The sequence below is a fragment of the Corythoichthys intestinalis genome, chromosome 6 (genome assembly GCF_030265065.1).
Source record: "Corythoichthys intestinalis isolate RoL2023-P3 chromosome 6, ASM3026506v1, whole genome shotgun sequence".
NCBI lineage: Eukaryota > Metazoa > Chordata > Actinopteri > Syngnathiformes > Syngnathidae > Corythoichthys > Corythoichthys intestinalis.
The window spans coordinates 27,031,923-27,043,946 of record NC_080400.1 but is presented as its reverse complement, the minus strand read 5'-3'; the positions used below and the strand labels follow the sequence as shown (position 1 = coordinate 27,043,946).

Below are 12,024 nucleotides of genomic sequence, written 5' to 3'. Positions count from 1 at the left end.
ATTAGTGGAATTTATTGCTTTGTCGGTGGGACTGGAACCTTCATTTGTGTTGCATTAAATAAGGTGTGTCCAAACCTTTGGTCTGTACTGTTTGTATGTTATGTATAATGTTTGGATATATGTTTGTGTGCATGTGTGTGTGTGAGGCAAATTAGCCTGACCCAGATATTACTTAAATTCAAGTAATTAGTAGTATTTTTCAGGGTTTGAAATTACAGCCATTTATGTTATAGATACAGTATGCCAAATATGTAATCTGTGCGACTTACAAATATTTGGGATCAAACAATTACTGTGTTGTGAATAAAGGTCATGGCATTAGCCTCCATGATTATACCCCCCACCCCCCCACAAACACATAAATATGTATTATTAGTCTTTGTTTGCTGTTTGTGAAGTTTTGTGCTTGTATGCTACGTTCCCTTACATCCTGTGTAACTCCTGGGGGGATAACCCCCCCCCCCCCCCCCCGTTTTTAAAACCTAGTGACGCCCCTGGATACGTACACACAAAAAGAACAAAATATAACTCCAGGAGTAAAAAAAAAAAAAAAAAAAAAAAAAAAAATCACAGAAATATACCAAATATAGTACATACATTAATAGTCTTGAATGCCTTTTTTATTCATAGACGTTTGATCATCAAAATATAACGTTCGAACTCGTTGCAGAATGCATCAAAAAATGGCTTCCCTCCAGTAAATTTGCTCCTGTGAAATCTGGTCATAATCATCATCATCAAATCAATAAGATAATCTGCTCAAATCAGACGCTATTTGTCTTTAAAATAAATAAACAATAAACAATTCATTCTTCATAAATAAAAGAAATCTCTTATCGATGTGACTTGAACCCAAAAGATCTAACTGAGGGGCAGTGCAAGATAAATGCGTAACAGAACGTACAGCTCACATCAATACTAATCATCAATACTTATTGAAAATTTTCGCAATAAAATTTTGAGCTGGATAAAGATAATTCAGTGTATTATTACTTCACTTTTGGGACCTTATCGGTCTCGTGCTGTGACGTACCTCACATGTGTTTTATCACGTGACTATTCGCCTGCCTGGTCTTCACTTCCGGCAACTTTTCCTCCGCGTCTCCCAAACATGGTGGATGTCGAGGAGGATCGGAGCTTGCTGCCGGCTGAGACCGGTGATGAGGACTTCGTGTCCGGCGGGGAAGCAAGCGGACGAACTGGCACACGGCTGCCCGCCATCTGCGATCCGACGCATGGTTTACATCGCTTAGTTATCCTGATTTTCATGTGTTTCCTCGGATTCGGTAAGCATGACAATTCCCCAAAGTGGACTTCAGGAGTTACTTTTACACTTTTGTTTTCGTATCTTGACCTCAAAGTGTCACATTGAACGTTTAATTTGTTTTTATTCCAGGAAGCTATTTTTGTTATGACAACCCAGCTGCCCTTCAGACTAAAGTTCTCCAGGTAAATTATCATAAAATACAGTGGTAAAATGATACCATAACCAATAAAAACACATGTCAGAGTAAATTACGTTTCAAGTCTTTTCAAATTAGCTTCAAAATTAGTCTCCCTTTCAAAAATCAGAATGGTCTCCCCCTTATCATGCAAAAAAAAAAAAAAAAAAAAACCAAACAAACAAACAAAAAAAAAAAAACATGACAATAATCTTATACAGGAAAGTACTTCTATTATGGAAAAATACACAATTTTAACATGCGTGATGTGGTACGGTACATGTTCAACAAGGTGGTAAAGGAAAATATTCACATTTAAGGAGCACATAGTAAAGAGGCAATGAAGTGCAAAACACAACGGTGAATCAAAAAACAACGGTAAATCAAAAAACACAACGGCATAATCCCATAATCCCATAACCACAAAACACAGCGACAAAAAAACAACGGCAAATGATACCACAACAAAACAAAAAAAAAAAACAAATCACATCACAAAAAAACAAAACACAATGCCGAATCACATAACAAAAAACAAATCAGAAAACACAAGGTCAAACAAAACCAACCGTTAATCAAATACCAAAAAAACTTCAGAAAACACAATGGCAAATTAAACAACTGCAAATTCAAAAACAAGGGCAAATCACATAACAAAAAATAAACAATTCAGAAAACACAACGACATATTCAAAAACACAATTGACTATTAAAAAAAACAACAACTGCAAATCACACAACATAAAAAAAACACAACGACTAATACAAAAATGAAATTACATTAAGGAGCCAGACCGTACCAGTCAAAAAGTATATACTCATCGCTGATTGGATGAATCTACCGTCAAGGGTAGGTACTGATAATCTAGGAAGTTATTTAGCATCTGGTGTGGTATTTGTAAAATGAGCATTGCCAAAACGCGAATGTGGCTTCCGCTATAAATCCATCCATAAATCTTCAACTGCTTTGAATATTTTTATCAAGGACATACGTATGAAGTAAAATATGCCGACGCCTCGATGGTGTGTCAGCGCGACTTTCCTATTGGTGCGTTCGATGTGCCAACGACTCTCCCACTTTTATTTGCCATTGTGTTTTTTAATTAGTTTTTTTGTTATGTTATTTGCCATTGTGTTTTTTTTATTTTTTTGTTATGTGATTTGTCGTTGTGTTTTAGAATTTGTCATGGTGTTTTTTGAATTTGCCGTTGTGGTTTTTGATTGAATTGATGATTATTTTTGCACTTCAAGGCCACCGCTTTACTGCATCAGAAGCTTCCAGCTAGTGCTGTGTAATACGGAAAAAAATCTCCAGTCACGATATGGGCCATTTTAAAGCAGATATCAATATATCATGATATAATACGATTTTAATTTTAGACTTCTGGATTGGCATGATATCATTAAAAATAATTGAATTTTATTTTATTGTCTGCATGCTCTGTGGATTATATGTGATCTGTGTCTATTATTAATTGTCGTCCATGTATTAAGGCTGTTTCACACGAGCAGGAGCCCAGTGTGAAAAGCTGCCCGTGGCTAGTGCAGAACAGGAAGAGCCACATTGGTTGATGTAGATGCAGTCAGGAAGTGAAAAGCGGGTAGACAGCAAGATTATTTACAATATAGCCCCAAGAACCAATACATTTATTTTTCATTGTTGCACAAGAAAACTTTTTCCAACCCAAATTTTCCTTTTTCAAGTAGGTGAGATTATAATAGCCACTTAGAGAGTTTTACTAGTATACAGTGAGAATGTGAATAGCTTTTTTGTATTCATGAACTACATTGCCACAGAAACACACATCGAAATATCATTTAGCCTAACAAAGAGAGGTGTGCGAGCCATTTTTCGAGTGTTTTAGATCCCGCGAAACTTTAAAAAGCGCATTTATCAAAGTTTCGTCGGCTGTGATTCGTGTGTATCTATCCTCTGAAACAGCCTGATAGCACAGGTATCAGTACGCCTGCCCCTGTGCTATTGGATTCGTTGTTTATGTCAGAGCAGGATCGCTGTGAAAAGAGAAAAAGTAGCAGACGCCACCACTCATTTTTGCCTCCCACGTACAAAATGAGTGGATTGCCGTGCACCGTTTCACACCTGGCTGCCTCTAGTTTGATCAGGCTGTTATTGATGTTAGTTTGGCAGGGGGAGTCAGTTTACTAACTATTGGAGATAGGATCATTTGAGGCCGATTGTTGATTGATCACTAGGGAGTCCCATCAATGTAATCAACGTAAACTGGACGAAGTTTGCTTGCCAAAATACGTATTGCAGGAAAAGGTCTATTTGTGATGATAATGACGATAGACATGTAAAATGTCCATGGAAATCTTTAGATCGTTTTGGTGATATAAAGTATACTGTATCATCATATGGCACATTTCTACTTGCAACACTTGATTTAAGCACTTCTTTTGAAACATGTCGGTGTGATTGCTTCCTGTGGCTTCAGAGCAGATAGTTAATTGATTGTCACTTTTTTAAAATAGTCTTTTTGTCAACATTGATGGGGCTTTGGTAAATTGTTTGCCCAGCAGTGTTGTTTTGGTCAACAATGATGATAATGAAAATATTTCGTCGACGAACAATTTTTCATGACGAGCTGAAAACGTGGCTTAGGAAACTAGGACACAATGAGATGAATGCCAGTTTTCATCTGACGAGACGACAACAAAATGAAAATGCGACATAATTTTTGTCTTACGGTCACAATGCACGGGTCAGCATGACCGAGTACATCAGCTTGCATCGTAGCAGTGTTTGGGTCGTGTCACTCATGTGAGATGTGCTGTGCCTCTCCCTCACTCTTCTCACCGGAGTTTAGGATGTTGTTTGGAATACATGGTAAGGTATGTTTTCTTATCTTGATAAGAGAGAATATGCAATGTTGCTTTAGCCTTTAAAGTTCTGTGCTGAGTGATCAGCACACACTAAATTTAACTTGTCGCGTTCGCATTAGTATCAACTAAAGTGTGGCGAGCATTCTCTTAAATGCTTGGACAACTTTTTTTTTTTTTTTTTTTGACACGCAGTTTGTGTCTTCTAGGTGGGTTTAATTGAAAATAATGTACTGCATTTTCTGCTGAGTGTGTATTATCATCACGAAGTTGGCCTTGTCCTTGTAGAGGCTACAACATGTGCTTGTCTGTCTTTCTTCATTCGAAATTGTTGGAAAGCTTTATTTTTGGACTAAAACTTGAATTTTACAGACAAAAACATTTTGAGTAACTGATGACAAAAATTAGACGAACTTTGTATGAGATTTCGTCGACTAAAACTAAGACAAACACATTTTGAAATGACTAAAATATGACTGAGACCAATAAGTATTTTTGTCTAAAAGACTAAGATAAAAATTAAAAGGGCTCCTAAAAACAACACGATTGCCCAGAACTAGTATCTACATGAATTTCATGAAAACCTGAATAAAATGACTTAATGATGTTGTATTTTGTCAAGGATTTGAACTTGAACACAGCCAAGTTCATGCAGTTCTATGCCTGGTACTCATGGCCCAATGTTGTCCTCTGCTTTTTTGGAGGATTCCTCATCGATAGAGTCTTTGGCATCAGGTAATATCAGCATTTATTGAGTTGCTCATTTCAATTTCCTAACTAGGTCTGTATTTGTACTTTCATGTGATTTCAGTTATTGATCTGTTTTTTGTTTTGTTTTTGTTTTTATAGACTGGGGACCATCATTTTTTCCCTGTTTGTTTGTGGTGGACAGGTAAAAGGTTGCCCATCATGTCTAAAAGCGGTTTGAATTGGATTTTAATGTTTTTGCCCCCCCCCCCCCCCCCCCCCAAATAAAAAAAAAAAAAAAAAACATAGGTCATATTTGCTACTGGAGCTTTGGTAAATCGTATTTGGTTGATGGAACTTGGACGTTTTGTATTTGGGTGAGTCGAATTTTGTTTTGTTTTTTGTTGACAACTAATCGTGAAATAAATTAACAACTATTTTGGTAGTTGATTCATCATTTAAAGCCATTGTTAAACTTTAAAAGTTTCCATATACTTTGTTTCCAGCCTCTCAAAAATAAATGATTTCTGTGGTATCTCATCAGACTGTTTTATCTTTACATGGCATGTTATGGACCAAACCAGGAAATGAATCATAATAAATCAATGGAAAAAAATAATATACGGTAGATTAATCCATTAATGATGGTCTACTTTACTGACTCTCTCAATCTTCTATTTCCCTAGTGGCTTCTTTTTTTCCACATACATAAGCTTTAACTGATGAAATATGCTTACTTATTAATGCCTTTGTGTAAAATACACACAAACACACATTTTTTTAAGTGAGGAAATCATGCTATTTAGACACAACTGCAAGCAGAGCTGCAAAAAATCTTGGCGTTTATTCCTCTAAAAAGTATTAGATTCTAGATATGTTACATTTTCTAAGAAAACGAGGTTTTGGTATGATTTATGATTGGGATTATGAAGTAACTTTTAGACACTGTGCAAGTGGATTTAATCATGTATTGTCAAATACCTACTGTGTCGTGAAATGCTGTGTAATTATGAATAGAATTGGAGGGGAGTCCTTGGCTGTGGCTCAGAACACGTATGCAGTCAACTGGTTTAAAGGAAAGGAGCTCAATCTAGTGTTTGGTCTTCAGCTAAGCATGGCGCGCCTGGTAAGAGTAAAATTAAACTCAAATAGTGTTCAGATGCTGCTTCAGTGAATGCATTTGCTCTTATGGTTTGCAGGGCAGCACAGTAAACATGAACATTATGGACTGGGTTTACAGCAAAGTGTCTCTCCTGGTCGGTGCCCCAGGTCACGTTACGCTAGGCTGCTCGCTCATGTTAGGTAAAGTACCAAACTGAAATGTAGCAACTTGCAACATGGAGGCTCGGGTTACATATCCTTAGAGTTACTTCAGCATTCAGTGGCTGCTTCCCAGTATCTTAGTGAACTGTGCAGAAGGAGAACTGAAAGTGCAACATGGTAATTCCTGTGAATTCATCATTCAATGGATGTGTCATTTCCCCCCCCCTTGGCTTTAGTCCTTAGCTCACATGCTTAAGCATTTAAAAATGTTTTTTTTTTTTTTGTTGTTGTCAAAGAAGTTGGGACTTCTTCAGCAAGTTTGTGAATTTGGTCGGTTTATTTTTTTGTGGCTTCGTAATTATGTTTTATGGTGGTTCTACATTTTTTCTAATCATGTTCCCATTACAGTTTGGTGGTAATCCACACATTGATCACGTTAACGCAAAATGATTGCCAGAGAATGCCCATTGTTCTTAAGGGATAATCCACTGATAACACTTTTTACTCACCACGTACATGTACTTAAATTTGATTACTCACCGATCCTTAATAATGTTGTTACATTTTGCAATTGCAGTGAATACTGTATGTGGTTTATATTACTCAAATAATCTTCAAAAACAGAGACTGTCTTTGAATGTCACATACCTTTTAGCGCAACAACTTGTCATCGCTGGCATTTTAAAATCCAAGTTTTTCTAATGGCCGTGCCACACATTTCACTCAAATTGTAGCCCGTACCACATGGCAAAAAGAGAAAATTCATATGTTTAACTTTATTTCTTTTGACTGTCAGCTCTATTTAAAAAAAGCGAGAGGCTGTGTATTTTTGATGAAAATTATTACTGATGATATTGAGAGTTCAAGCGGTAATGTCAAGGCAATTTGAAGGTTCACTCATTTAATGAGCTGTTAATGTGCTAATGTTTTTAGTTTCACTGTAAAGATCCATGTGTCCTGAGGCTTGTACACTGCTGGCCAAAAGTATTGGCACCCCTGCAATTCTGTCAGATAATGCTCAATTTCTCCCAGAAAATGGTTGCTATTACAAATGTTTTTGAAGTAATATCTTCATTTATTTTGCTTGCAATGAAAAAATACAAAAGAGAATGGGGGAAAAAAATAAATAAATCATTATCATTGCACACAAAACTCCAAAAACGGGCCGGACAAAAGTATTGGCACCCTCAGCCTAATACTTAGTAGCACAACCTTTAGACAAAATAACTGCGAACAACCGCTTCAGAGAATGCCCATTGTTCTTAAGGGATAATCCACTGATAACACTTTTTACTGACCAAGTACATGTGCTTAAATTTGATTACTCACCGATCCTTAATAATGTTGTTACATCTTGCAATTGCAGTGAATACTGTATGTGGTTTATATTACTCAAATAATCTTCAAAAACAGACAGTCTTTGAATGTCGCATGCCTTTTAGAGCAACAACTTGTCATTGCTGGCATTTTAAAATCCAAGTTTTTCTAATGGCCGTGCCACACATTTCACTCATAATGTAGCCCGTACCACATGCCAAAAAGAGAAAATTCATATGTTTTAACTTTATTTCTTTTGACTGTCAGCTCTATTTAAAAAAAAAAATAAGCGAGAGGCTGTATTTTGGATGAAAATTATTACTGATGATATTGAGAGTTCAAGCGGTAATGTCAAGGCAATTTGAAGGTTCACTCATTTAATGAGCTGTTAATGTGCTAATGTTTTTAGTTTCAGTGTAAAGATCTATGTGTCCTGAGGCTTGTACAGTGCTGGCCAAAAGTATTGGCACCCCTGCAATTCTGTCAGATAATGCTCAATTTCTCCCAGAAAATTAATGCAATTACAAATCTTTTTGAAGTAATATCTTCATTTATTTTGCTTGCAATGAAAAAGCACAAAAGAGAATGGGAAAAAAAATAAATCATTATCATTGCACACAAAACTCCAAAAACGGGCCGGACAAAAGTATTGGCACCCTCAGCCTAATGCTTAGTAGCACAACCTTTAGACAAAATAACTGCGAACAACCGCTTCCCGTATCCATCAATAAGTTTCTTGCAATGCGCTGCTGGAATTTTAGACCATTCTTCTTTCGCCAACTGCTCCAGGTCTGAGAGATTTGAAGGGTGGCTTCTCTAAACTGCCATTTTCAGATCCCTACAAAGGAGTTTTATGGGATTCAGGTCTAGACTCATTGCTGGCCGCTTTAGAAGTCTCCAATGCTTTCTCTCCAACCATTTTCTAGTGCTTTTTGAAGTGTGTTTTGGGTCATTGTCTTGCTGGAAGACCCATGACCTATGAGGGAGACCCAGCTTTTTCACACAGGGCTTTACATTATGCTGCAAAATTTGTTAGTAGTCTCCAGACTTCATAATGCCATGCACATGGTCAAGCAGTCCAGTGCCAGAGGAAGCAAAGCAACCCCAAAACGTCAGGGAACCTTCGCCATGTTTGACTGTGTGGACCGTGTTCTTAACGTTGAAGGCCTCCTTTTTCCCCTGTAAACTATGGTGATGCCTTTTCCCAAAAAGCTCTACTTTTGTCTCATCTGACCGTCTCATCTGACCAAAGAACATTCTTCCAAAACGTTTTTGGCACTCTAAAGTAAGTTTTGGCAAAATCCAGCCTGGCTTTATTATGTCTCTGGGTCAGAAGTGGGGTCTTCCTGGGTATCCTACCATAGAGTCCCTTTTCATTCAGACGCCGACAGATGGTACGGGTTGACACTGTTGTACCCTCAAACTGCAGGACAGCTTGAACCTGTTTGGATGCTAGTCGAGGTTCTTTATCCACCATCCGCACAATCTTTCGTTGAAATCTCTCGTCAACTTTTCTTTTCCATCCACATCTAGGGAGGTTAGCCACAGTGCCATCATGGGCTTCACACTTATTGATGACACTGCGCATGGTAGACACAGGATTTAATTTTTTTCCCCATTCTCCTTTGTGTTTATTTTTTGCAGGCAAAACAAATGAAGATATTACCAACAAACCATTTTTAATTGCAATCATTTTCACTGAGAAATTGAGCATTATTTGAAAGAATTGCAGGAGTGCCAATACTTTTGGCCATCACTGTATTGCTTAATCTTTGAGATTACCTTTACAGTGGGTCTGAATAGGAAAAAAAAATGCTGATACATCACTCCCATTGCTGGTCAGCCTGCAGCCATCATCTATTATTATTATTATTTTTTTTTAATTTTTCTATAGCATGTCTGCAGTTGGCTGAACATGTTGTCATTCATGTGATTACATTGAAATATCTATTTATGGATGACATGGCCCCTACTCGAAAGATATGTGTATATAATTGTTTATGGTGTCCTTGTATCAATTTAATGAGTCTGTGTACCATGTGCAGTATCCGCAACAATATGTGTATACCGTACTCTATCTGTATTGGTGCATCCCTTCATGAAACTATATCCAATCTGAACAAAGATTTTACTGTCATTACGGTAGCTCACTTTTGTTTAACTCTGAGCTTCGTCAATATCCTAGCTCTTCATGTGATACCTGAAATGTAGCTTGCATCATTTTATCTTGAAAACTTTTACATCAGCATTTCCATCAATTACCATATACAGTTTTTAATCCTGTTATTTTTTTTCTTCAGCTGCTGCAACCTGCATATTCTCCCTAATCTGCGCAGTGGTGCTGGCATTATTCGACAAAAGAGCAGAGAAAATCCTTAAGAAGGAGCAGGGAAAAACAGGTAAAGTATTCAGACCATGCCTTGTTCCTTCGTCCTTTCGACCCCAAAGTGTCAGCAGCCTTACACGATTAGTAGTTATTTCTCTGACTTCAATTAATATTGCTATGTAAAAAAAAACACTGCTGTAACTTAATTATATGGCTTTTTTAATTAGTTTCTGCTTCAATGCATGTTTGTATCCTGACTGTCAGGCGAGGTAATTCAACTGACTGATGTGAAAGACTTCCCCTTCCCCCTGTGGATCATCTTCATCATTTGCGTGAGCTACTATGTGGCCATCTTCCCTTTTATTGGACTGGGACAGTGAGTATTGCACAATCACACTCTCACTCAGAGTGTGTTTAAAATGTGTGTTTATCTTTCGTAAATTTACAGAAATTGCTCAAAATCCAGTGGGGTTGCAATGGTGTCTGGTGTTACTCATGAAAAAACTAGAATTGAGTTGGTTCTTATAATAGTTCTCAGTGAATCAGTACAATTGGCTTGAAGTTTTTTCCCTCTGAATTAGATCTATCAGATTATGACAAAATCTTCTCATGTAATGATATTTTTATGATTTAAAATGATTCATCTATTTAACTAATTGGATTACAACATTGCTTTTTTTCACGGGGGTGCTGGATCCAATCCCAGCTGACTATGGGCAGGAGCTGGGGTATACCCTGAACTAAATTTAGCCAACATTCGTTATATTTATCAAAATATTCATGCCAACGTTTGTCTGTCTTTGCGCAGCATTTCACTCTTTGACACCAAAATAACACATTATCAAGAGCCAACAGAGTCGGTGCATCTTTGGCATAGTTTAATTCTCTATCATGTTTGTCATCTTGATTTACATAGTGTTGTCTATGTTGCCAGTGATTGTATCTTTTGTGTAATGGAGACATACTTGTAAGGGTATCATGTTGTTTAATATTTCTACTCTTCACTTGCTAATTGGAGAGCAATGCGCTTGTCTTAGGAAATGTGCAACTGAATTTTGAATGAGACCATTTTATGTCTAATTAGTGTTGTTATTAATTTTACAGATGCTATACTATTCTACATAATTTACAATAATAGTTTCTTATGGGGAGCACTGAGCATCATAGGCAACAGCTGAAAACATATTTATTGCCGTTGAGTGAATGAGAAAGAGAATTCAACTCTACCAGAAGACGTCATTATGTTTGAAGGGCACGCTTGTAGTAAAATAAAGTCTCGTTAGATGAGCATGTTCACTGTGAATGTTCACATCCGCAGTAGGTTTTAGCAGCACAATGCTGCATTATTATGAAGCCACAGAGGGATGCAGAGGTGGGGGTTAGAAATGGAAAGTGGTTTTGAAATTGCTCGGCGAGGAGACAAATCAATTGACAGCGTTGGAACTTGGGAAGACGCTCTCAAATCACTTACGGCCTGACATAGCTTCTGCATTTCACTCAACTGTGCTCGCAATACAAGTATAGTTGTTCGTACAAATGTTAGCCAGAGTGACTGATGCTAGACTGAAAGCTCCTTAAGTGTAATTGGCTGACAACACTGATGTCTTGTCATCATTATTTCAAGGGTCTTTTTCATCGAGAAGTTCGACTTTTCCCCTGCCGAAGCGAGAGCTGTCAACAGGTAACTCAGATGCAATTAATGGAAGCGTCTTTTAAATTACTAATATTCTTTTTGCTACACGAACAATATTAAGTCCACACACCCCTTGAAAAATGTAAGGTTTTTGTGGTCTTTTCTTATAAAAGGATTTGCACACTTGTCGCAACTTTATTTTTATTCTTATTTTTATTTATTTATTTAAATCTTCCCTATATCTACAATTACATTTCTGTTCATTTCCTTCTCTTGAATTGTACAGGTCATAGGTCAGAGCAATTGTGGCAAATGTTTCCAAAATAATCCATCTATGATATCTTTTTTTATTTTTAGTGATGCTTTTTTTATTTTTAGAGATGCCATTTTGCCATAAAAGTGTGTTGTTGTTGTTTTTTTTTCAACAGGCCATGTCTCTTTTTTTTTTTTTTTTCTTCAACTCCTCTGTCCAGCACACAGACACACACACACACTAAGGATGCAACAATACTCTG

General features: G+C 37.1%; 1 protein-coding gene across 2 annotated transcripts in view; it reads left to right on the top strand.

Annotated features, from left to right (window-relative positions):
* The first annotated feature begins 1,079 nt into the window (after window positions 1-1,079).
* mfsd1 (major facilitator superfamily domain containing 1) overlaps window positions 1,080-12,024 on the top strand; it is a 31,832-nt gene continuing 20,887 nt past the window's right edge. For both annotated transcript variants that reach the window (XM_057838978.1, XM_057838979.1), the window contains exons 1-10: window positions 1,080-1,286; window positions 1,397-1,449; window positions 4,906-5,018; window positions 5,133-5,175; window positions 5,280-5,347; window positions 5,988-6,096; window positions 6,170-6,272; window positions 9,851-9,949; window positions 10,141-10,252; window positions 11,501-11,557. In XM_057838978.1, the coding sequence (XP_057694961.1) occupies window positions 1,112-1,286; window positions 1,397-1,449; window positions 4,906-5,018; window positions 5,133-5,175; window positions 5,280-5,347; window positions 5,988-6,096; window positions 6,170-6,272; window positions 9,851-9,949; window positions 10,141-10,252; window positions 11,501-11,557 (932 nt within the window). In that variant the 5' untranslated portion in view covers window positions 1,080-1,111. The remainder of the gene's footprint in view (window positions 1,287-1,396; window positions 1,450-4,905; window positions 5,019-5,132; window positions 5,176-5,279; window positions 5,348-5,987; window positions 6,097-6,169; window positions 6,273-9,850; window positions 9,950-10,140; window positions 10,253-11,500; window positions 11,558-12,024) is intronic.